Consider the following 25,593-nt stretch of genomic DNA (forward strand, 5'->3'; position numbering starts at 1 on the left):
GTTGTTCGCTTGGCAGTAAAAAAGCTGGAAATACCTTGCTGAGAGTGACATTTTGATGTGTAAATATAAGCCGCTTTCCTCTCAATATCAAAAACACACACAACAAAAGTGAGAAAACAGCAGTTGATCACAGCGATCATCATTCTGACAGATGACGTAGCCTAATTAAAATGACACTGTTATGATTATATAAAGTATATTTGAGACTACAGGTATATCTGACTATGAAGCATTCGTTTCATGTGTCAGTGAAGGAAAGAAAGGCTCTCGGGAGCGTGCATAATCGTCACATCCTTTGGATTTTCACGGCAAAAATGTCTGGAAACATAAAAATGTGTCTACATGCTGTCATAGACAACCTAGAAAGTCAGGGAAGGTCTCATTTTTAAGTTTCATTACAAGTTGTTCACACATTGGCAATAAAAAAAGCGAATAATACAGAACATTCTTACATACAGCCCCTTTAAGTTTCATTATAGATCATACACAAGTGAGACAATAATGAGACCTGCATTTGGGTGAAAGAAAGCAACATTTATTTGTAAAGTTACAAGAAGTACATACCGTGGGTGTGAAAACTTTTCACAAAACAAAATCCTGAAATATATTTAATATCCTGATATTTTCCCAATGTTCCTCTTCAATGCAAGTTAATTTATTGTACATTTGATATCTAAATGCAACTTTCGCAGCAGAAACTCACACTTAAGGGTGAACTCAGCATCTAATCTTTTCATCATACTCTGTCATAACTGGAATATATCACCTTGGCCTGAATGTTAATGTCTCATTGTCATTGGCAACAATTTGGCTGATGTTATATCAAATCTGAGCACTGATATTTACAGTGGAAGTATGAAAAGTGAAAACAAAAAAACTTAAGGAATTTTTATAGAATGAGCTAATTCTAAAAAGAGAGGTTAACATGGAAAAGACGGAATATCAGTCACTGAACGTCAAAACGTCTCTGTTACAACATTTTTGCAACGTTGGTTATGAATGGATCATGATTGTCTTGTGGGCAAAGAAAAAAAGCAAAGCAAAACAAAACAAAACAGTGCAGATGTGAACTTAAAATGAATCTGTGCTCGATGCTATAAAATGCAAGTGGTGGTACTTCAGTAATATTAAACAGTCAAAAGTGTTGCATGTACGGAGTAACAGCAAGGTATAAACACTCCAAAGTAAAAGTACAAAGTTGAGGCGACTGGCATCGGTCGGAACAGATGTTAAAAGCTGCCATAAAACTCCGAATGGGTCCGTGGAAACCAAATAAAGTTGAGCAATTTCCACACAGAGAGGTTACGAGAACTTCACGTCGGATCGTACAAATAAAAACGAGCTACTAAGAAGGGGAAAAAGCAACTAGAACGAGGGGGAAAAACAAAGCAAAACTACAAATCTACCACAACTAATAATAATAATGATGATGATAATAATGAGGAAGGGCAGTCTGGAAACACATACATACACGCACACCTCTGATTGGCGCGTTACCGCCGCTCTCACTGACATCATCATAAAGCAAGAGAGCGCGACGGCGCCTCTTACGGTCAGACACAAAAACAGCGAGAATCTCACCTGTCTGTCCTTCGCATAGGTGCGGCGATCTCCTTCTGCTTTCTTTGAGGTGCAACTGGTCATTTTCACACCTTTAACTAAAGCTGTTTGGGATATGACGGCGTCCTGATTGGACAGATTAGAAGTGGGAGGGGTTTACTGTGATTGACACATTTGTCTCATAATGAATCTAAAAGATTTCAGCACTGATGATTTCACACACTGAAGTTTTACCCTTGGAAACCTGATTTTGACATTTCTGACTGACCAAGGCAAGAATCCTGGTGGTTTCGATTGATTTTTTTTTTTTTTTTTTTTTTTTTTGCTTTTTTGCAGCAAGGTAAGAGATTTAAGAAGCCACATCTAAATCAAGCAGGCTAATCGAGCTGTTCTACTTCACTGCTTTTATTCTAGTTGAACAAAAAAAAAAAAAAAAAAAAAAACATTTTAAAAGAGGAAAATAAGAAAGGATAGATCTGTCGGCCCCTTCCGCGTCAGCTCTGCAGAGACAAAACATTTTAAAAGAAAAGAGAAAGCCATTTCTACCCCCTTTTTTTGCTTTTGCAAATCACCTAGCAGAGAGCGGCTAAGATGTGACGGGCCCTCCGTTACGGCACCTCTACCCTCCCGGACTTCAGGCGGAAAACTTTCCTCAAAGTTGAATCGTCCTTCAGAGTGCCCTAGCACCTTCGTCGGAGACCAGCGTGCTCGGAAAACGCGAAATTAAACGCAAAACACTCGCCGCGGGCGTCCGTTCTCTCGGAGATGTTCGGTGGTAGAACCTGAATGTCAGATCTCAACTTTGAGGGGAACTCTATTTTCCCAAAAATCAGCTGCTTGAAAAGCGTTTATAATTACTTTAAATACGTCACCCCCTCTCTCAGCTCGTGGAGACGACAGAGCAAGCGTGGTTTTTGCAGGTAGTTTTAAGAGAACTTCATCTTTACTCCGTCTCTGTTGGCAGGGCAAGGCCTGAGGCTGACGTCGGCAGCCAGGCGAGAGAGAGAGGAGGCCGGGAAGGGCCCCTGCGCTCTAGGAGCCTCCTCCACTTTGCGGAGTTGCAGATCGAAGATCTCGTGTTTCGTCTCCTCCTAACACTGCGTCTCCCCTCTCCTCCCCGTCCTCAACGAATGGTGGATGTAGTCCGCCACTCATGCGTTCTCTTTCGTCCTGTCCAGCTTTACTCCCTCCTGTGATTGGTTAGATTCTCTCCTGTCTCACACCATGGTGCTTCAGTTGTAACAGTGGTAAACGGGCATCCATGTTTGTTCTTTTTTTATATTTACCCATATTTAAAATGCTGATGAACTAAGCTCAGCACAGGCCTAGCTCCTGTTCCAACAACCTGCGGACGGAGAAGCACAACACCGTTAGCAATCGTCTTACTCTGCGGCGACATGTTTTATTCCATGCAGAAATAGCCAGACAAAACCCAAAATGGAACAGAATAGAAAAACAAAGATTTTGAAAGGTGTAGCTGCTTTTAAAATTGCTCAAAAATAGCATGGTCTGTTTTAAATCAATTTATGCATTAAGTCAGCCAGACATCAATCACACCAATCAGACGAGTAAATTAATGTACATTACCATTCAAAAGTTTGGCGTTGCTAAGATTTTTATTGTTTCTGAAAGAAGTCTCTTATGCTCACCGAGAATACATTTATTATTTAGGGCTGTCAATTTAACACGTTAATTAAATTAATTATTTATGGACTTTTTTTTTTTTTTTTTTTTATCATAACACTTGCTCCAACCCTGACCTATAAAAGCCCGAAGCCTATAGAATGTAGTTAAAATGTCCCTAAAATTCAAGATATGGGGCAAAAAAATGCCCGTTTGAGTTTTTGTCCCATATTTACATCATATAGTTAAGCAATATGACAAAAGCAACGAGTGCAATATCGCATGAGTGCTGTTTTTCTGTCCAGAATAGCACGAGTGCAAATGTGATACTGATTTTATACAACAGTTCAATAAACAAGAAGTATTGTGTTATTTTAGACACAATGTTGTCTGTTTTGCTCAATTTTGCCAATGAAAATATAAAGACAAAGCAGAACTGTTCGTCTCTGAGCAACACACAGAGGCATTTCATTTCTGAATCCAAGTTTTGAATGAGTCGGGTGAACCAATGATTCATAAAAGAGATTTCTGTCTCAGAACATCCATAAAAGAGAATCATTTACTTCACATCTGAATGAATCAAGGTTTGAACAAATCGAATGAATCAATGAATGACTCAATGACTTAATCATTAAGACATTTACCGCCACCTACTGGCGGTTTTAGTTTCTCGTTTAGAGTATAATTTTATTTATTTATTATTATTATTATTTTAAATCGTATTTCAGTCAAGTTAAAAAAAAAAAAAAAAAAAAAAAAAAAATTTAAAGGTATAGTTAATCCAAAAATGAAAAGCATTTACTCAACTTCATGGTCCAAAAAATTTGTGTGTAATAAATTCTATGCTGAATCAAAACAAATATTTCTTTCTGAATCTACTTTTTTAATTGTCTATTTGATGTTTTACACAATAATGACTTAAAATGATCTTTTGGGGGTAATTTCTCAGTCAAATTTGATGAGCAATTAATCATGTAAATAATTAGATTAAAAAATGTAAATCACTTGACAACCCTAATTTATTTGATTAAAAAAAAAAAAAAAAAAAAATCAATATTCAAAACAGCTGTTTTCTATTGTAATACATGTTAAAATGTAATTTATTCCTGTTATCAAAGCTGAATTTTCAGCATCATTACTCCAGCCTTCAGTGTCACATGATCCTTCAGCTCATATGCTGATTTGCTGCTCAAGAAACATTTCTGATTTTTATCGATGTTCAGGATCCTTTGATGAATAGAAAGTGTTTATTTGAAATGTGAAACTTTATAAATGTCTTTAAAGTCACTTTTGATCAATTTAATGCATCCTTGCTGAATAAAAGTATTAATTTCTTAAAAATATATTAATTTTACTGACCCAAAACTTTTAAATGGTAGTGTGTGTGTGTGTGTGTGTGTGTGTGTGTGTGTCTGTGTCTTACACTCTAGTACTGTGAGAGTCCAGTCACTCCTCCGTGCTGATATGCCCTTTCGCCCTGGTAGGTGGAATCCTGGGAGAGCGCCACATCCATCTGGGATTTGAACTCGTCACCCAGGTAGCTGTCCTGTTTCAGACAAAAGACCCAGACAAAGCTTAAAACTACAGAATTAGTCACTTTAACACAGACTTAAGAGGCTTATAGCTTATATAAAATAGTGGAACTTCAATATGCAAACCACATTTAAGCAGTTCCATGTTTCATAAATAAAAAAAAAAATATCAAAAAATGTATCTTGACTGAAAACTGTTAGTTGCTTCATTTATGATTTGGGCAAAAATAGATCATGATCAAAAGCAATTTTCCCCCAATACTGCTAGCAGACCCCAAAAATAAAATTATGAACTCGTAAATGAATATAATATGGGCACTTTAAACTCAAATCCGTTAGTGTGTGTGTACCTGTGAGAGCTCAGGCTGGGACAGGCCAGGCTGGCTCATCTGTGAAGGCTGGCTCATGGTGATGTAGCCCTGGGTCAGAGGACCCTGAGAGAAGGGCTGAGACACCAGATCCTGACTGGCCTGGCTGCTCGGCATGTTGGCCTGCCCACTGCCATGGTTACCCGTGCCACGGTTCCTCTGACGACCTCCACGACCCCCGGTCTTACCTTTAGGAGCACCACGACCTGTAAACAGCGTGAGAGAGAAAGAACTGATTAATATTGTGATCAGAGTTATTTTAGTATCATTAAGATATTAATATTACGGAAGAGGATTAGGGCCAAGCAATAATAAAAAAATAAAACCATCTCGAGATTAAAGTTGTTAAATTTCAAGAAAAAAGTTTAAATAAAATGTTGAGAATAAACGTATTAAATTACGAGAAAAAAGTCGTTAAATTTCAAGAAAAAAAGTCAAGATAAAATGTTGAGAATAAACTCGTTAAATTATGAGAAAAAAGTCATTAAATTACGAGAACAAATTCGTTAAATTACGACTTTTTTCTCGTAATGATAATTTAATGAGTTTATTCTCAACATTTTATCTCGACTTTTTTCTTGAAATTTAACGACTTTTTTCTCGTAATTTAATACGTTTATTCTCATAATTTAACGAGTTTATTCTCAACATTTTATCTTGACTTTTTTCTCGAAATTTAACAACTTTAATCTCTAGATGGTTTTATTTTTTTATTATTGCTTGGCCCTAATCCTCTTCCATATAATATAGCTTTTGAATTATTTTAAATTAGTTTTTATTTTTATGTTTTCCATTTTAATTTTAATTTAAAGTTTAAGTAATTTTGGTGTGTGTTTTGTCTTTTTACTTCAGTTTAGTTTTTGTTATCTTAGCATGTCAAGTTAAACTAAATGAAAAATAATTTTTTCCTTTAAATTTAGAAGTTTTTTTTAATTAGTTTTTATTTTTATATTTTCCATTTTGATTTTCATTTTAGTTAAAGTTTTAGTCATTAGTTTTTTTTTCAAGTTTGTCATTAATTTTTATTTTTAGTACATCAAGTTAAATGTACATGAGAATTTTTTTCTTGGCAACTAGCTGATATAAAATATATGTTTTATTTTTTTATTTTATTCCAATTTTATTCCAACTTTTTTCTCCATCTCCGTTCCAAATGCCATATTCTACACTATTGGAATTGTTTTAAACAAAAAAAAGTCCACTTATGATCTTAGTCAAGGTTTCTGCTCAAAAAAACACTTGTAATTCAGTGTTTCTGGGGTTCTCTCTCACCAGCAGCAGGTCCGTTCACTTGGCCCAGGTACCCAGGCGGAGGCATTGGCGGCATAACCAGATTGAATGGGATGGGAATGTTCATGGAGCCCATCGGGTTCGGTCCAGTCCCGATCATGCCAACCTGATCATGGGTCTGGAAGTACATATTAGATGGGCGTCCTGTAAAGATAGACAAGGAGTGACAAATTACATATATTTTCCCCACAAAATAAACATTTCAAATGCAGGTTCATCATGAAACAACAGAATAACACTGGAATCATCAGGTTGATGCTTAAACTATCCAGTTAGATTAGTTTATATGTTAACCATCAAGAAAAACAAGAACTTTATTCTAAATAAGAAACTAAATTAATTTATTGCAACTGCAGTGTGTGTCACATTCTCACCAGTGTTGCTGCGGTCATACACGGATCCAGGAATCATGGCCTCTCTCGCATCATACATGGCAGTACTCATGAAACGAGCTCCCTGAAACACACAATTCCACTGTTAGGAGGAGGATTTTGCTACTTATGTGTGTCTTGGTTCCTTTTTTGAAATTTGTTGGTCACTTGGATGATAATGTAAAAATTGAATGTTACAGATGCATTTCAAACTGCATTATGCAATTGTTAATTGACTATTTCTGAGCCAGAGGAAATCTTGATATGTAATCATGTGTCAAACTCACAGGGTTGATGGTGTTGACCAGCTTGCGTGGTTTGCTGAACTGCATGAGACTCTCTCTCAGGTTATTGAGCGGACCCTCCACCAGAACCTTCTGCTCCTTGTAGTAGTTGAGCAGGTGGTTCCACAGAGGCTGCTTGGACAGAGCCTTAGGATTGCCCACAATGATCACGCCATATCTATACACATACACACAAAATCGTGCATATGATTAGAGCATTATTTAAACACAGTTTCCTTGACCTTTGTTCTCTCACTCAAAGTCTGCTATTGTTACCTGGCTCTGGTTAGCGCCACATTGAGACGACGTGGGTCGTTCAGGAAGCCGATGCCCTGGTGCTCATTAGCTCTGACACAAGACAGGATGATAAAATCCTTCTCTCTGCCCTGGAACGCATCCACACTGGCGATCTCCACCTCCTGTAGACACGCAGAGGCATCCGTAAATCACTGACATGCTGCTGTCTGAATGCTCGATGCCATTACTCCTACAGTCCTGTCTCTCTATCTAATCATCTTTTAGCAAATACAAGGAAATGCTCTTTTCTTCTCACCCTAATTTTGCCAAAATCTAAATGTAGGAATCATTCTTAAGAATGGTTTTTGAATCCAGTCCCAGAACAGATTTGGGTTCAATAGCTTAGGCTGAAATCCATCTGCAAGGATGTTTGAAAGCAGTTTGGACTTTGTACCTGGTAGAGTTTGGTGTGCAGTGAGCCGCTGAACTGCATGTACTGCACCAGGTAAGAGCGCTGGCCCTCGTACGGCGTGATGATGCCAATCTGGTCAGGTTTGGCTCCGGCCTTCAGCAGACGGGTGGTGATCTTCTCCACATTAGCAGCCTCAGTCCTGAATACAGAGAAATGTTTTTATCAGACCGGCCCTTTAAATGAGCTTTATCTAATGCTGGTAAGGATTGTTTATGAACAAGCTTATGAGAAATATAGAATATGGCTTTAATTTCAGTTAGTAGCATCTCTGATTTCATGCAGAATTACTATAACGTGATGCCGTTCTTTACTGAGGTTGAAAATTATATCATGGTAAAGATTAATCATATCGCCTTCCTCCAAGTAATTTAAACAGGAATTGCTATAAGGTCATCACATAATGATTTATTCCCCACAGTAAGCATCCAGGAGATATATTGTTTATTTGATACTATATGGAATATCTTTCAAATATTCTATGAGATGAAACTTGCAAACATGGCCAAATCTGACCAGTGACTAGACTTTCAGAAAAGGCATAAATTCTTTCCGTTTTGAGAAAGCTCTTGGCATTTTTGTGTGCAATGTGCATCGAATATGAGTGGGCATGTCTTTTGAGAATGGGAGATCACATTCAAATCTACCTGTTGAGATAGGAGGTGCCAGAGCTTGCAATCTCCTCCTGGCCCTGGGTCACATAGAAAAACATGGGCTTATCCGGCTGAGGCCACTGGAAGTCAAAGCCTTTCTTGATGCGATCAGCTGAAGAGAGGAACAGAACATTATTAATGCGGCTTCACAAAAACAAAAACTTTGTTTTAATGCACTACCAGTCAAATGTTTAGAATAATTAAGATTTTTTACTTTTTCTGAAGTCTCTTATACTCACCAAGGCTGCATTTATTTGATCAAAATACGGTAAAAAAAGGCAATATTGTGAAATTGCAATTTAAAATAACTTCACTATTTTAAAATGTCATTTACTGAAGCTGAATGTTCACCAGATCACTACTTTTGTTTTAATGTTAATGCTTTTCAGCAATGAAGCCGTAAATAGATCAAAAGCGACAGTAAAAACTGTAACAAAACAGTTACAAAACACTTTGAAAAATGTTACAAAAGACTTCTATTTCATATAAATTCTGTTCAAGAAAAATTCTCTCAACATTGATAATTGAGCACCAAATCAGCATATTAGAATGATTTCTGAAAGATCATGTGACAGTGAAGACTTGAGTAATAATGCTTTGCATCACAGGAATAAATGACATTTAAAAATATATTATAATAGAAAAAAATTTCACAATATTAATATTTTTGGCAGAAGAGACTTCTATCAAAACACACATTTAAAAAATCTTAATTATTTCAAAATTGTGACTGGTAGTGTATAACTAAAATTTATCTATACTGAACAATCTAAAAACAGCCAGATTGAACTTGATGCAACCATCTGAGAGCTATATGCAAACAGAATATACCGTACCGGCAGTGACCCCGTTCTGCAGGGAACCCTCGTAGAAGATGTTTGAAGGGAAAGCGCTGAGCGCCGGGTGCATGCGGTACTGCACTTGCAGACGGATGGGTCTGATACCCAGGACCACCAGCCTCTCAAACAGAGACTGAGACAGACCTGCTTTAGCTGCCTTCTTGCACATGACCACAGGACCCAACTGACAGTGGTCACCCACCAGAATCAGCTGTCAAAGAGAGAACACAGTACAGTTACTACACAGAGAAACTATACACTTAAGAGTATATACACAAATTTCAAGCACAGTATTTTCCTGAAATTTTTTTTAAATCTGCAACTTAAATTCCAAAGTGACTAACACAAAGAAATTAACGTTAAGCACACAAAGTGCACACACATTTATATAAATGTTTAGTTTCCTCACTATATTCACATCTTTTAAAGTAGAAAAACGCTGTATATGAGATATAATTTTATAAATAACAAAATAACAGAAATCATTAATGATCTTCCAACAAGTGTTGGCAAATTAGAAGTGACTGGTCAGTGCATTTGTACAGAAATGTTTTATATCATAGGTTTCAGTTTTTATCCCTCCATACATTTAACTTGAACACAGTTTGTGCTTGATAGGCAAGGCACATCAAATTTATTTGTATAGTGCGTTTCCTACACAATGGTTATACTTTCTTTAGGATTAGTGTTTATAATAAATGATTATGTTGTGGAGTGAGAGGGAACTAAAATACATGTTTATAGTGTTTATAATGCAAACTTTTTGTTTTATTTACCTGTATTTTGAATTATTTCCTTAAAACACGGTATGTTTTGATTATGTAAACTCTGTGTGCTAACATATACAAGTTTGCAAATTAGTTACAGATTAATGAACATCTGTGCAAACAAAACACCAGGTGTCCGGTCAGATACCTGTTTGGCCCCGAGCACCACTGGCACCATGCACTCGGGCTCCGTGGCCTGGGTGCTCTCATCGATGAGAATGGAGCGGAACTGCATTTTTGCCAGGCGAGGGTCACCCGCACCCACACATGTGCAACAGATCACGTCTGCATTCTGAGAAAGAAGAGAGAATGAGATGTTTGCAGGTCTCTGTCATGGGGTCGGCTGATGGATCATTCATTCAAAGCAAAAATCCTGTGCATTCATGTTAGGGGTGTAACGGCACACGTATTCAAACATTTCGGTACTGGTCTTTCAGTTCGGCACGCATGTGTACCGAATTAATGCATGCATTGTTTTAACAACTGCATCTGCTGAAATTTTGTGAATACATGAGACAAAATAATGGAGGATGCAGAGTGAGTAAACCTCATTTTAATAAAAAAAAAAAAGGGGGAAATAAAGATATTTTATGTTGTGTTTTTCCTCTGCTGTACCGTAAACAAACCCAATCGTGACTTTCAGAACTGAGGTACGCACCAAACTGTCATTTCTGTGTATCGTTACACCCCTAGTGCATGTTAATTGCAGCGCACCACAAAAACATGCCCCATTTCCTGAACCAAAGAAAACAGCTTTTAAGCATTATTGTTCTCTACTGCCTGCAGCGTTTATATAAACAAGGCACTGAAAACTCAACTTCAGACTCTAGAAATGCTTCATTTCGCTGTGAAACACTCTAGCATTTACTGTCTTTAGTGTTTTAAAGTGAAGTCAGACAGGTACCATGAGCAGCTCTCTCTCTGCGGTTCGTTTGAGAGCTCGGTAACGTTTCTCATCAGACGATGACAGCTCGCCAGTTTCGTCCTTCAGCTGCTGCAGTTTCTGCAACTCTGGCATGCTGTAGAAATGACAGTCAAACAATCCTCTTAAAATCTCTGCCACATCATCTACATACGCAGCATTCAAACTGAAATGGTCATTGCTGAGTTAAGAGGTACACATTTTGAAAATCTCAATTAAACTCAATAAGAACAGAAATGTCTGTACCTGTCCATGTTGCGGATCTGATTGTGGAGAGCCAGGAAAGACACAGGTGAATCTATGGCCTCACGACTCTTAGCGCACAGACGAACCACCTTCAGCCCCGTCTGATGGATCTTCTCGGTTAGCTGGTCCACTGCGATGTTACTCGGAGCACAAACCAGCACTGGACTAAATCACGAGACGGACACAAAACCAAAAATGCAGAGTTGATATCAGATATGCATAAAATTATGTAATATGACATCTTTAGTAGACAATCACATCTGTGCGGAAAGATTCTGATTTAATGTGAGTATTAACTTGAAATAAAGAGAGTGGCTTGAGCCGCTGCAATTGGGAAAGCAATCTGGATCAACAATCTTCCCAAATGAGAAGTGTTTATCAACCCTAGTATTAACTAAATTAACTAATTCAATGAGGCATTTATGTCGTGTCTTACCCATTGCCCTGTCTGGCCAGATGGTAGACAATAGTGGCAGAGGTGACAGTCTTGCCGGTTCCTGGAGGCCCCTGGATCAGACTGAGGGGTCGCTGCAGTACCGTTTTCACAGCATAAACCTATATTGTGCCAAAACAACCTGAGTTTCAGAAGCTTGTAGACAAAGGGCAGAATGAGGTGAAGGGAGTTTGGGAAGCTCTGTACCTGCGAGTGGTTGAGGTCTGGCAGGCCCTGCGCAGTGAAGCGTTTGGGCAGCTGGCATTTGATGATGACATCTTCCACCTCATGACCCAGCAGCTTGTGGTAGATGTAGCCAGACACAGAGGTCTCATCCACAGCAAACGTCTTCAGGGCGCTCTGCATTCTACATGACATGATAAACAAATAGCTGAACTTCATGCCCACTAGGTTCAGCGATCATTAGACTACTTCAAGTAATAGTTCATCTGAAAATTAAAAATGTTTTTCCCCCATACAATTACTAATAATTAGGGCTGGCGCTATAAAGTAAAAAAAAAAAAAAAAAAGATACAAAAAAATTTAATACAAGGAGTCCATAGGACTCATGTTTAATATATGCATCTAGCAAAGTCATACATTTTTGTGAAAAACAGACAAAATTTAAGTTGTTAAATTTGCATTTGCCAATCACTGATGATCTTCTGGACAGAAAGCTCGAGTCTCCATTAATTGTAATTGCATGCCAGCGTTATTATAGTTAACTAAAAAAAAAAAAAAAAAAAAAAAAAATAAATATTTTAGCTAGTTGCCTACATTTCTCATTTTTACTAAATACTAGGGGTGTGACGAGATATCACGCCACAAGATCTCACAAGATCAAAATGTGATGAGATTTCTCGTCGAGGTGAAAAGCTGTCTTGCGATAATGCCATGATGGAGTGTGAGGGTGTAATTAGGATAGAATATGCCACCACTACATTTACATTACGCCTCCACTGTTGTTTTGCTTTTTATAGAAAATCCCTTTAATTCAGTTGGATAACAGTCACTTCGATCTCATTTAGCTCATCAAACACGAGCTGCAGCGCTGTACGTTGAGTTCACTGATCACATGATGAGAGTAAGTGACGAGATGACTGACAAGACCATGGCGGAGAGATTCATTCCACAACAGAGCCTATGTGTCTTACAAATGTCTTATCTTGTAAAATGCGTGCTCAGCACTGCCGCTCCCTATTCAGAGTATGAGCAATTGAAAGCGAAAGTAAAATGCGAGTGTGCATTTAAAAAAAAAAAAACTCGCATTTTGAAAGCGGCTCCGAAACGGATGCAAATATCTCCCAAATATGAAACGTATCTTAGGCTAAGTTGTGTAGTTTTAACCATCTCTTAGCTCTGTATCATACTTGTAGAAAAATGTGGTCTCTATTTGCACTTTGAATATTGAGAGAGTACTCTGATTATGGTTGAACTTATTGTTTGCACTTAAAGGGATAGTTCACCCAAAAATGAAAATTTGATGTTTATCTGCTTACCCCCAGGGCATCCAAGATGTAGGTGACTTTGTTTCTTCAGCAGAACACAAATGATGATTTTTAACTCCAACCGTTGCCATCTGTCAGTCGTATAATGCATGTCAATAGGAAATCAATCTATAGGAGTCAAAAAAAACATGCACAGACAAATCCAAATTAAACCCTGCGGCTCGTGACGACACATTGATGTCCTAAGACACGAAACGATCGGTTTGTGCGAGAAACCGTAAAAAACAGTTTTTATATCATTTTTTACATCTAAAAGACCACAATGTCCAACTGCCTTGCGCATCCGTTTGGTGAGGTCTGAAAATGCATTCTGATGACGGAAGTGATCTCTTGCGCTTTGCTTCAATGAGCACAAGACATCACTTCCGTTGTCAGAGCGTGTTCAGACCTCACCAACCGGATGTGCAAGGCAGCTGGACATAGTGGTCTTTTAGAGGTAAAAAATGCTAAACTGTTCGGTTTCTCGCACAAACCGATCACTTTGTGTCTTAGGACATCAATGTGTCGTCACAAGCCGCAGGGTTCAATTTGGATTTGTCTGTGCATGTTTTTTTTTCTCTTATAGATGAAGTTCCCATTGACACACATTATATGACTGACAGACGGCAAAGGTTGGAGTTAAAAATCAACATTTGTGTTCTACTGAAGAAACAAAGTCACCTTGGATGCCCTTGGGGTAAGCAGATAAACATCAAATTTTCATTTTTGAGTGAACTATCCATTTATTAGCCTAAGACTAAGAGAAAAATGTTTTTATTTTTTATTTATAGGCCTACTGTTTTTATTTCTATGATCAATTTGTGGAAAGGAGTTCAGTTAGGAGGTCAAAAGTTGAGTTTGTGGCAAAATTTTTTACAGTGCTTGAGTATTGTCTTTTACTGCATATGATAATTCATACTCAGAAAGTAGAACTAAAATGACATTCATTACAAGATGATCAGATAAAACATTTCAAATGCACCAGCAGACTATTTTTCTAATCATATATTTCATCATTGAGGATTTCTTAAATATACTGTGTAAAAATCTTGTCTCGTTCTTATGAATTCATTCTTTTTACCCATCGTCACACCCCTATCAAATACTCAAACAGAAATAAAATTAATAAAAATAACAGTAAAATAACAATTGCATGGATGAAGCCAGTACATTCTTCAAAACACCATCCACGCAAAATAAAAAGCATTCATGTTTGGATTGACATGCAAGTAGCAAATATGTACTGCATAAATGCAACAAAACACATGAAAACGGTTTAATGGACTAGCGAAAGTATTAAAAAGTGATAGTAGTACTAACCTGTCAAAAGATGTCGACTTCCAGACAAAGTCTACCTGGAAGTTGTGAGGCACCTCAACAGGTGCACCTGCACTGCTGCGCAGCTCGATGGCAATTTCATCTCCATAATCTGAGAGAATCTCGGTTAAAGAATCAAACGCTTAATACTTTTGTACTTTAAAACAGCACAATAAGGACATGCTACTGATTTTCTGCTGATATAAAGGGCATAAACTCTCTGTCACGAAGCCAGCTTGTGAGAATTTGCCATGCAGTTGTTTGAATTTACTGAGTGGTTTCAATTATGTTGCTATGCAGTTGCTAGGGTGTTCTGGGTGGTTGCTTATCAAATCATTAATCCTAAGTATGAGCAAAGCACAATAAAAGATAATAGTAGTTGATAATAATAGTTGTCATTGTGTAACAGCTAGTTTGATCCTGAAATCTTTGCAGAAAGGATGCTGTCCGGGACTTTGATGACGTGTCCGATTCCTTTCCATAGCGGAGCCAAGTCTCCTTTATAGCGCAGACAGATCTCGTCTCCTTGCATCAGTCGCATGTCTGATAAAAATCACCGCCACAGAGAAAACACTGTCAGATAAACCACATCTTGGGGATTTATGTTCTAATAACAATAATAGAGCTATATATATCCATCACATACACACTACAGCAACACAAACACACATGCACGCGCACACACACACTCGGGCAGACATGTCCGTGCACACATCGATGAGGGATGCATGGGACACGGTGTTAGGGATGGGATGGATATGAACCACTGGTAGACACAGAAGATGTTGAAAGTGAATATTACCACCTGAGTCCGTCTTGGGCAGAGTGAAATAAGCTATCCGCTTTTTATTCAGCCCCAAATCCCACCTCACTGTTATATTGTCTTGAGTCTGAGGTAAAAAGACAGGAGACAAGCAAAGAGAAAACGGCAGAATAAATCTCAAATGCTTCAACACTTGCACTGACATTTTAAATACACATATGAAAAGAAAAAAACTCATGTACAAGGAAAGATCACCTAAAAACGCATCTGAATGTCCATGTATTGCTTTTTTTATTACATTCTTGTTCCAGAAATTATAACCCATCCATTTTCTCAACATCAAGATTTTTTGCAATAACGTGCAATAGATCTATGAACTTGGATGTAAAGAGATACGCTTCTTCAGTGTGATTTCAGCTTCACTCTTTATAAAATCATGTATATTGAACCTTTAATACTTAACAAAAATCATCCAATCACAGTCGGCACCGCTACCACAATAGCAGAAATCATGAGCCGCTTGGGCCAAACCTTTCTCTGTGCTTAACCGCTCCATTTCATGCCGATCCGGACCAGCAAGTACGGATATGGTTTTATTTTCCAATGAGAGGCTGATAACAGAGCTCTTGGGAATGTAATACAAATGTGTCGGCCGTTACAGACATATGAGATGTAAATAGCAACCACATTATGGAGGATGATCAGATATCTCTTTTAATTTTATTATTACCTTGTTCACTTCGCTCAAATAGCACGTTTGGCCAGCTACAGAGAAACTGGAAGCCAGGCAACAGGTAAGTGACCAATCCTGAATGGCGATATCACTACATGCATTCTAGCGGCACGGTAGCCAATCGTGCTAAGAATTCCAGCCTAAGAAGAGTTTATAATCATGCCGTGGTGAACGAAGCTCAAGTGGAAATACAACTGGAACCGTTCTTAGAGCCATTCGGCCTGCCGTTGGAAAAGCTGCTAAGGAAACCTTGCCTTACAGTGACTGTACACTCCAATAATCAACACATCATATCTTACACTTAGAGACAATGGTTTGGTCAATAGTTTTATATTATTGTGGATTTGATTCAATCATTCACAGTCATTTATTTCCTCAAAAGACATCACATCCTGCGCATTTGTCTGTTTTGATTTTAAGCACTTGTTTTTGCTTAAATTTTGCAATTTTGTTGTAATTTTAAAATTAATCTCAGAGCTGGTTGTTTTTGTTCATGACTTTGATTTTTTTTTTTTTTTTTACATTTTCATTTTTTCTAACAAATAAAATGAATGGAAAATTACTTCCAGAACTAACAGAGCTGTGGATGTAACTATGTGATGTGGTGTTAATGAGGTATTCAGTCATTCAGCTAGTTTGGAAATTGATGATTCTTCACTGTGATTGGTCATGTTATTATTTTAAATGCAATGGAGTTTGAATAGTATGTTGATGCCTGATGAAGGTCATGTGACCGAAACACTGCTAATAAAATATTTTTGATACGGTTTTGAAGTATTGATAGTGTGTGGGATTCTTTTTGTTTTCTTAGAACTAACAGAGCTGAAAAAAATGGACCGCCACTGTTGTGCTCCCTTGTTCAATTAGAATGTTAACCAAACAGAAAATGAAAAGAACTAAAAAAATAAATATTAGTTAACTAATTAATATAACAATCTTCATTACGTAATTTAACTTATTTAAGACTGATCTTATGAGGATACTCGTTAAAACGGGCATTTTGGCATAATTCTGTGCATCTTTCTGTTCACACAGAAACGACATTCACAGACAGCGCATTTGTCTTGTGGCGCGTAAATGGTTGTAAAGCATTTGCGTGAAAAAGAGCATGATCATAATAACGCTAGCCAAATTATGAAGGAAAAAAATTTGTTAATTGCGTTAAATATTTATAAAAAATTAATCGCATGCGTTAATGTGCTAATTTTGACAGCACTAATATACAGTATATATATATATATATATATATATATATATATATATATATATATATACATACACACACACACATATATATACAGTACATATATATATATATATATATATATATATATATATATATATATATATATATATATATATATATATATATATATATATATACACAGTACATATATACAAAATATATATATATATATATATACACACACACACTTTATAAAAACATATGTAAATGTATGGTCACAATTATGAATATGGGACTACTATTATAAACATCTTGAATTTTATATGTACAATAGGCACAATAATGGCAACAACAACAAAAAAAAAGGTGGAGATAAGGTTAGAAAGTATGTAGCTCAAAGTGTCAGAATGCCAATCTCTCAGTCAAGTCTGAAGCCAGATGCAACCCAACGCGTTATGGCATCAACAATCTCAGGGCCTTTTTACACCTGATCACTTCATGCGTTTTCTCTGATCAGATAGCTATCCGATTATGAAAAGACCAGGTGTAAATGCCCTCCGAAACGCTTTAAAAACGGATTTAAATCCGATCACTCAAACCACTTCAGGAGGTGGTCTGAGATGCATTCCAGTAGAAACTGGACAAGTGTAAATGCATCTGGTTGCAGAAATCACATATGTAAATTTTACTCCTACCAAAATGTTACAAAAATAAACGGGAGTGCGTGTTATAAGCTATACGACACGTTTTAGTCAGATATGACAGTTACTGCAACACGCATCGCCGCAGATAAATAACTGAGCGTATCTTCAGCAAGCCGACGCGCAAACTGCCGCAAATGAACCTGAAAGCAACACACAATCATTTTCATTAAAAGTAAATGATCTTACCAGTTCTGATGCCGCTCTCTCTCCTATTGCGGCCTTTGATCTTGTTATTAGCTGATGATAAATAAAATGCAGCTCATATCTGTTGCTTTCTTTGACGTGAACTCCGTTAAATTTGCATATAGCACGGCAATTGAGGATCGGATTTATATCCATTTTGAAGACACATTTATGTGGCCAAATTGTAAATGGAACCGTTTTAACAAATCAGATAGCTTTCCGATCAGTATAAACACATGAAGTGACCAGGTGTAAACAGGCCCTCAGATAAAAAAAAAAAACAGTAACTAAATGACTTTCGAGTGATTCGTTACAAATATTGCGCTAAATACGGAAGCTCGAACATGCGTGTGTGACCCGCTAGAACAGACTTCATTGTGTCTCGCGCCTCACGCATGCACATTTGAGTTTCTTTTCTGGCTGGCGAACCCACTTGAAGGAGCATAGCGCCACCTACTGCACGATACCCGCACCAGCTGACGTAAAATAAAGGATCAGGCTTAGGACAGCCAATACTTAAATATTTATATATATATGCTTAATTGGGCCCGATACTGATCCTTGAGATCAGCTCGGGACATCCCTACATAGGACTAGAGTTGGAGAGCAGAAAAGTTTTCATACTTGGGACTCTTTGAGTTTCTTGTCGTAGTCAGCCTCTAGTTTGACCAGCGGCCCAAAAATGTTCTGGTACTGATAGGCATCTTCGTAGCGCAGCAGAACGTGCTGAGGTTCCTCATCCACTCCAGGTTTCTCCAAATCTTCCAGGGTCGCAGTTGGGTTTTCCTACAAAAATGATGCAACATTAGGATGGTCAAAACTGCAAAACTCAGTGTTTTCCCTCTATAAGAAAGAGGTACATCACGGTACCTTCCAGAGTTCCTCGAGTTTGTTAATCTGCTGGGCCGTGATCTGACGGGCCCTCAGCTGCTCCTGCTCAGACGGGATCTTCACCAACCAGGACAGGAAGCAGCGGTCCTGGATGAGCGGCTGCCACTGAGAGCTGTCCCAATTAATGTCCTTCAGACTGCTTTGACTGGCGCACGGCTGCCTAAAGACACAAACAAACACACACCCATGAGACTGTACATGCTTGATAACAAGCACAGCTTCTGATAAAACCAGCACCAGATGATCAAATCAACTGTTGTGGTTTCACAGCTTCAAGTGGTGTGATTAAATTTACATGAAACATTTTAAAATAATTCAGCCAGTCAACTAGAAAAATCAGGTTTAATTTTCTAGTTAAAAATGGGAATGTTTAATGCATTGTTTTTATTCATGCATGTATACAACTATTTATTAAAAATGACAAAACTTATAGAATTCATAAAAATAAAATATATATGTTTTATTATATTAATGCATTTATAGGGCCCTATGATTTCCGCAGCGCAATCATGAAATCTAATAAAAACAGAATTTACTGTATAACGCAGTAATAAACACATACAAAGTATGTCAGTGCATTTAAATCAAATCACGATATAGACTAGCTTCTGTGAATATTAAACCGCAAAATGCTCAGTGTTTTTGGCCTCTGCCACCTCACTATATGAGGAAATTAATGTATGAACGTCATCTCCAGAGCCACTCTAAGAGTCACTTCATAAACATTTTACCTTGTCATTTGAGAAAAACTATCATCAAATCATAATCCCGTCAAAATAAAACTTCGGTTTAACTTGTGACAAAGAAATTGTGACAAAAATATATTATTATTGTACAGTAGAATGTAGCTACATCTCAATGTAATAATAATAATAATAATACTTACACTAATAATAAGCTATTTTTTTGAAGGAATAATCACGATTTTTCTTCCATGTTTTAATTTTAACAATAAAGCTCTGTTGTGCAGCACTTTAAATTGACACTTTATTTTTTAATTTCATATGACTAAAAGATAAATAAAAATAAATTTCATGCATTCATTTGATTGCCAGAAAAATTTAAATAAACAACACAGAACTTCTGGAAAAAACAAAACATAAAAAGCCCTATTATTGTAGGGACCTAAAAAAGTTAATACATTTTGTTGTTTTTACTAATTAAATTAGACATGCTTTTTGATTATTAAAATTTAATTAAACCATTAAAATGGAATCCAGAAAACTTGAGAGAAAACACAGAATTTTAAAGGGGAAGAAATACGTATTTCATAGAGCGCTAAGGGGGAGAAATCCAGAAAACTTAAATAGGAAAAAAACGGAATTTGGGAAAAAAATAAAACAGATTTCATAGGGCCCTACATTTATCTAAATTTTAATAAGCACATCAAAAATAATTATGTTAGCACACAAGGCACATAACGTACAAGTTTCTCACACTCACGCCCAGTTTCATTATGTACAAATGAAAATACAAGCAACATTAGGGACTTTCCCCATTTCATTCATTCCTGTAAGCATGCACTATCACACACTCAATATTAACGGTTTAAAAGCCTTAAAGTAACCTTGTAAAGGTTACAGGTTGTGTCATATACACACCATAAAGAGAGAAAAAAAAAAATCAAGCAGCTAGATTTACTAAATCTCCCTTTACTTAGTGATGTCTAAAAGACATCAATTCAGATTTGGGTCAACCCAATCAGAATAAACTCCTATAGTAAGTTTCCTATAATTATTGAATTTTATCCACAGAAACAGCAGTTTGTAAATCAGAATGAAGCGTTGTGCAAATGAGCGGTGAATTTCACCTGCACAGAAGCACCACAACAGAGTCTGCTTTAGCCGGGATGAAGCCGAGCAGGAAGACGTTACGGCAGCCGCAGTTATAGCACTCCAGAACAGTCTCCCCCAGCGGTCCGTCCTTATGCAGCGTCACCTCCTTGCATTTGGCCCTCACCAAGTGGTTCACAATATGACTGAGAAAACAAATGTGATAAAAGACATCAGCCTTTAAGTGTTAACACAGATTTGGTTTGAATTTAACAACACAGACTTAATCGAATTGGTGGACCCACCTGCCAGAGGTGTTCCCCCGGCCATTGCAAAACCATTTCTTGCTGGTGTTGCAGTAGACCACACATGCTGGATCATGGATGCCACAGTAGCTGCAAACATACGAAACAAAAACCAGCCAACAGAATGATTACATACCATACTAGCACTGTGAGTACACCGATATACATTTGCGTTTAAGAGTTTGGGGTCAGTAAGATTTATTCACGCTTTGAAAGAAGTCTCTTATATTCACCGAGGCTGCATTATTTTGACTAAAAATACAGTAAAACAGTAATATTGTGAAATCTTACTACAATTTTATATTGTTTACCATTTCAATATATTGTAAAATGTAATTTATTCCTGTGATGCAAAGCTAAATCATTACTCAAGTCTTCAGTGTCACATGATCCTTCAGAAATCATTCTAATATGCTGATTTGCTGCTCAAGAAACATTTATGATTATTATCAGTGTTGAAAAAGTTTTGTGGAAACCATGTTACTTTTTTTTTTTTTTTCAGGATTCACTGATGAATAGAAAGTTCAAAAGAATTATTTATTTGAAATACAATCTTCTGTAACATTATAAAAGTATATATATATATAAAAATAATAAAATTCGGTCATGCATAACCTTGAAGGAGTTTGTTTGTATTAATGATTGGCTGACCGCAGTTGCCTGGGACAACTGTCAATTATACAGCACACTGTCATTATACAAAGAATGCTGTGAGTGACCAATGAGAGGTAAGCGTTTCATAGAATCAAATCATGCAATATTCTATTGCTGTCCCAAATCGCATACTAAAGCATGTACACTTTTTGTGAATAAAAAGTAAAGTAGACAAGCTTTGGGACATAGTTAAAATCCTCGACATTTCCTTTAATTTAATTTCCTACCGTATTGGAGAGAAAAAAAGTAGCATGTTTTTGCATAACGATGCATTTAAAAGTGACAAAAAGGATCGTTATAAAAGTCCACAATGTCGTTGCAGATTAAATATAAAACAGATAACATTAAATAATATTTTCAATCAGGTTAAAAACTATGTTTAATCACTCAAACCCCTTTATCTAAACAGTCGTTCTCACATATCCGCCATGTTTGTAGTTTTTAACACTTTTTATTCATATTTGTAGTCCTGAACCAAATCCTCCTCCAAAGCACAATGGGTTGTGGGCAATATTAGCCATTTTAGTGTGCATGGAAATAATAGACCATCTGGGGACTTTTGGCAAACTCTTTTCAACATACTATGCTTATATTTAGGATGGATATTATGCACATTGGGACACAGAGTATATCTCTCTCAGCTATAGACACAATTATGGCAGGTGTGTCATCATCAGTACCTGCAGGCGTGCACTGGCAGATCTTTAGTGTAGTAAGTATCTTCCTCATCCTCCTCAAAGTTCAGCTCAGCCAGAAGTTGGCTGGTCTTCACCACTGCATCCTCTCCGTTGGGCAGAACTCCATCCGGCCCGTTCACCTGAACACAACATTTCACCTTAAAGCAACTATTTCTACAAAAGAAATCTTTAAATAGTACCACAGTGAAAACAGGAGATTTAATCCACTGCACTAGACACATAACCCTTAAATCACACACATCTGAAACTTATACCAACAGAAAACTGCAGCACAAATAATTACACACCTGATTTACTTAATGCAACTTACTCTTAAATGTTCTCAAAGCTGCAGTTAATGTACAAAAATCTGATGAAACGCATCTTATTATTAGAGCAGACATATAACAATATAGTTAAATCATACACCTACAATCCCTCTAATCAAAAATTCATACTAAAACCTTAAACATATTCATATTACACCAGTGTAGCTCACAAACGAAACACACACGTGTGATGCAACTACTGACACCAACAAGCCCTAAAATACCAGAAAAATGCTCAAATAAGATGCATAATTTTATTATAACGCCAAACAGTTAATAAATATATCCTTGAAAGTACATAAACACATCACACATCAGTAGCAGAACCTTATTTATAACATCAAAAAATATCTGACAACACACACCTGACAGCTGCAGCTAACTCAAGCTATGGAACTGTAGTTCATTATTAACACCAGTGTAGTTCAGAAAAGTCCCTCTGAAAGTACGAAAATACACCTGGGATCTGCAGCTAACCAACCAAAACAAGCTACTTGACATAAACACATCCTTCCTCAATCATAACAAAAGAGTTAGCTTGTTTAGTCGAACTTATTAGAGATCAAATTTGTGAAAACACTAATGTAGTTGACAAAAGTCCCTCTGACAACTCTCTCTCTCTTTCAGGCGGCCTGCTGTCGTTGCTAACGCTACCGCGCGGCTAACGCCTGCTAGCTCGCCATATTTGGACTCAAACGCGTTCTGGGCCGCCTGACAGAAGACTCGTTTGTGTGTTTTTATGCGTTTATACCTGGTTGTCGAGCTGACTCTGGGTCTGGCCCTGCGTTTGGGTCTGGCTGGGCAGCGTAAAGTCGGTGAACTCGAACTCGGAGCCCTGCGTGTCGGCCCCGAGCAGCTCCGCTTCCTCCGTGTCCAGGAAGGTGAGCGTCTGCGAGCTCGGCCCGTACGCCTCCACACTCATCTTTTTCTGGCTCTATTGACCGCCTTTTCACAGAAAACACCGAATAATCCCTCAGAGATGCGGGAAAATAACCGACCGAAGCGCGTCGGGCGACGTTTGTTTTGGTTCGAAGAGAAGGAAACGGCGCGCGACGGGCTCGTGCAAGAAATGAAAGCAAACGATTCCGGAGAAGATTCGACTCCCACTCGAGAGCGCGACGCACGGTGACGTCACGGGCGAGAGCAACGGACGTAGAGCGCACAAAAGCCGGTGACGTCTACACAGATTTGCTGTTTTGCAGGAAAAGGGCTGTTTTGTAAATATTTTTTATTGTCATGGAAATACAGACCATTTTAGAGCTTCTGTTAAAGACACGTCAGATGTCTAGCTCTTTCTGAAATATATATTATATAGTTTTATGCAAAATATTTTTGCTTTGCAAGTCAATATAATGTACTAATTTGAACTGCATCTTCTATTTTTTGTATAAATAGTATGCATTACGTTTTAAAGACCTCATATTAATATTTGTAGATTATCAAATATTTGTATTTTTATCTATCTGACTTCAGATAACATGAATAGAGTGAAAAACATGAAATGATGCATCTGAAAATACACAATGCACGTACAGTTGCAAGAAAAAGTATGTGTACCACTTGCAGAATCTGTGAAAATATGAATAATTTTACCCAAATAAGAGAGATCATACAAAATGCATGTTATTTTTTGTTTAGTACTGTCCTGAGTAAGATATTTTACATAAAATATGTTTACATATAACAACTATTACTCAAACACAACTATTAAAAAGGTTCAAACATTCACTGATGCCCCAGAAGGAAACAGGATGCATTAAGAACTGGGGGGTGAAAACTTTTGAACAGGATGAAGATGTCCTTTTTCTTATTTTGTTTAAATATCATTTTTCATTTAGTACTGCCCTTCTGAAGCAACATATGATACTTACATGTTTCCCGGAAGAAAATTAAGTACAATTTACCTTGATATTCAAATTCAAAAAGTTTTCACCCCTTGGCTCTTAATGCATCGTGTTTCCTTCTGGAGCATCAGTGAATGTTTGAACCTTTTTTAATAGTTGTGTTTGAGTCCCTCAGTTGTCCTCAATGTGAAAAGACGGATCTCAAAATCATATAGTCACTGCTGGAAAGGGTTCAAATACGCAAAAAATGCTTGAAAACTGAAGAATCTGCAGGACCTGAAGGATTTTTCTGAAGAACAGAGCTCAGTTTAACTGCTCAGGACAAACAAGAGACTCATGAACAACCATCACAAAACAAAAAAACAGTCGTTGATCATCCAGGTAACCACACAGTGTTAAGAATCAAGGGTTCACATACTTTTGATCGCGGCCATTTTAATAAATTCAGCTTTTTTTTTTTTTTTCATTTGGACTATGTAAACATTTTTTTATGTAAAATATCTTACTCAGGACAGTACTAAATAAAAAAATAACATAGATTTTGTATGATCTCCCTTATTTTGTTAAAATTATTCACATTTTCACAGATTCTGCAAGTGGTTCACATACTTTTTCTTGCAACTGTACATATAATACTTATTAATAGGTCTATATATTTTTAATATGATATGCTAATAAAATTAATAATGCAACATTTTGTTAAATTTAATTAGAAAATGCAAAACACATTTTCACTAGTGATCTCAAACTTTTACTATATTAAAATGTAATGTAAAAATTCACATCCATATTATAAATTTAAGATTTAAAAATAATTAAAAAGAAAATCAAATAAGGCAGAAATCATTTATTAAGAGCTACAGTTTGTAAAAAAAAAAAAAAAAGTGAAAAATAAGGAAACATAAAGAGAAAACAAAACAATGTCCACCAGAATGTGGGAATATTAATGTATACATAATAATGGCCACTTTAACAGATGTCAGAACACTTAATACAATAAAACTGATCAGTGGAAACAAGGAAACGCAACATTAAAGTAATGAAGATTCACAGTATAATCTGTTTGGTCCACTATGTTGCAATTAAAAACTCAAATTCCAGTAAAAACCTTAGAAAAACAAGCTAAAGAAAGAAAATTAAAACCAAGTCATATG

At 36.9% G+C, this 25,593-nt stretch overlaps 1 protein-coding gene across 2 annotated transcripts; it reads right to left on the bottom strand.

The window, feature by feature from the left end:
- Positions 1-513: 513 nt before the first annotated feature.
- upf1 (UPF1 RNA helicase and ATPase) lies at positions 514-23,722 on the bottom strand. Of its 2 annotated transcripts, none has more exons than XM_048162350.1 (24): positions 23,347-23,722; positions 22,270-22,406; positions 20,936-21,025; positions 20,669-20,836; positions 18,838-19,018; positions 18,592-18,753; positions 15,204-15,288; positions 14,843-14,941; positions 14,402-14,510; positions 11,802-11,961; positions 11,598-11,716; positions 11,162-11,326; positions 10,898-11,012; positions 10,142-10,285; positions 9,224-9,437; positions 8,382-8,499; positions 7,720-7,876; positions 7,305-7,447; positions 7,032-7,206; positions 6,748-6,829; positions 6,356-6,517; positions 5,066-5,289; positions 4,607-4,729; positions 514-2,905 (listed from the first exon to the last, which is right to left on the bottom strand). In XM_048162350.1, the coding sequence occupies exons 1-23, from the start codon at positions 23,515-23,517 to the stop codon at positions 4,610-4,612; spliced, it is 3,300 nt and encodes a 1,099-aa protein (XP_048018307.1). In that variant the 5' UTR covers positions 23,518-23,722; the 3' UTR covers positions 514-2,905; positions 4,607-4,609. The 2 variants fall into 2 exon arrangements, with proteins under 2 accessions (XP_048018307.1, XP_048018306.1); XM_048162349.1 differs by having other exon boundaries at positions 15,201-15,288.
- Positions 23,723-25,593: the final 1,871 nt, after the last annotated feature.

This window comes from Megalobrama amblycephala, linkage group LG17 (assembly GCF_018812025.1).
Source record: "Megalobrama amblycephala isolate DHTTF-2021 linkage group LG17, ASM1881202v1, whole genome shotgun sequence".
In the NCBI taxonomy this organism is placed as follows: domain Eukaryota; kingdom Metazoa; phylum Chordata; class Actinopteri; order Cypriniformes; family Xenocyprididae; genus Megalobrama; species Megalobrama amblycephala.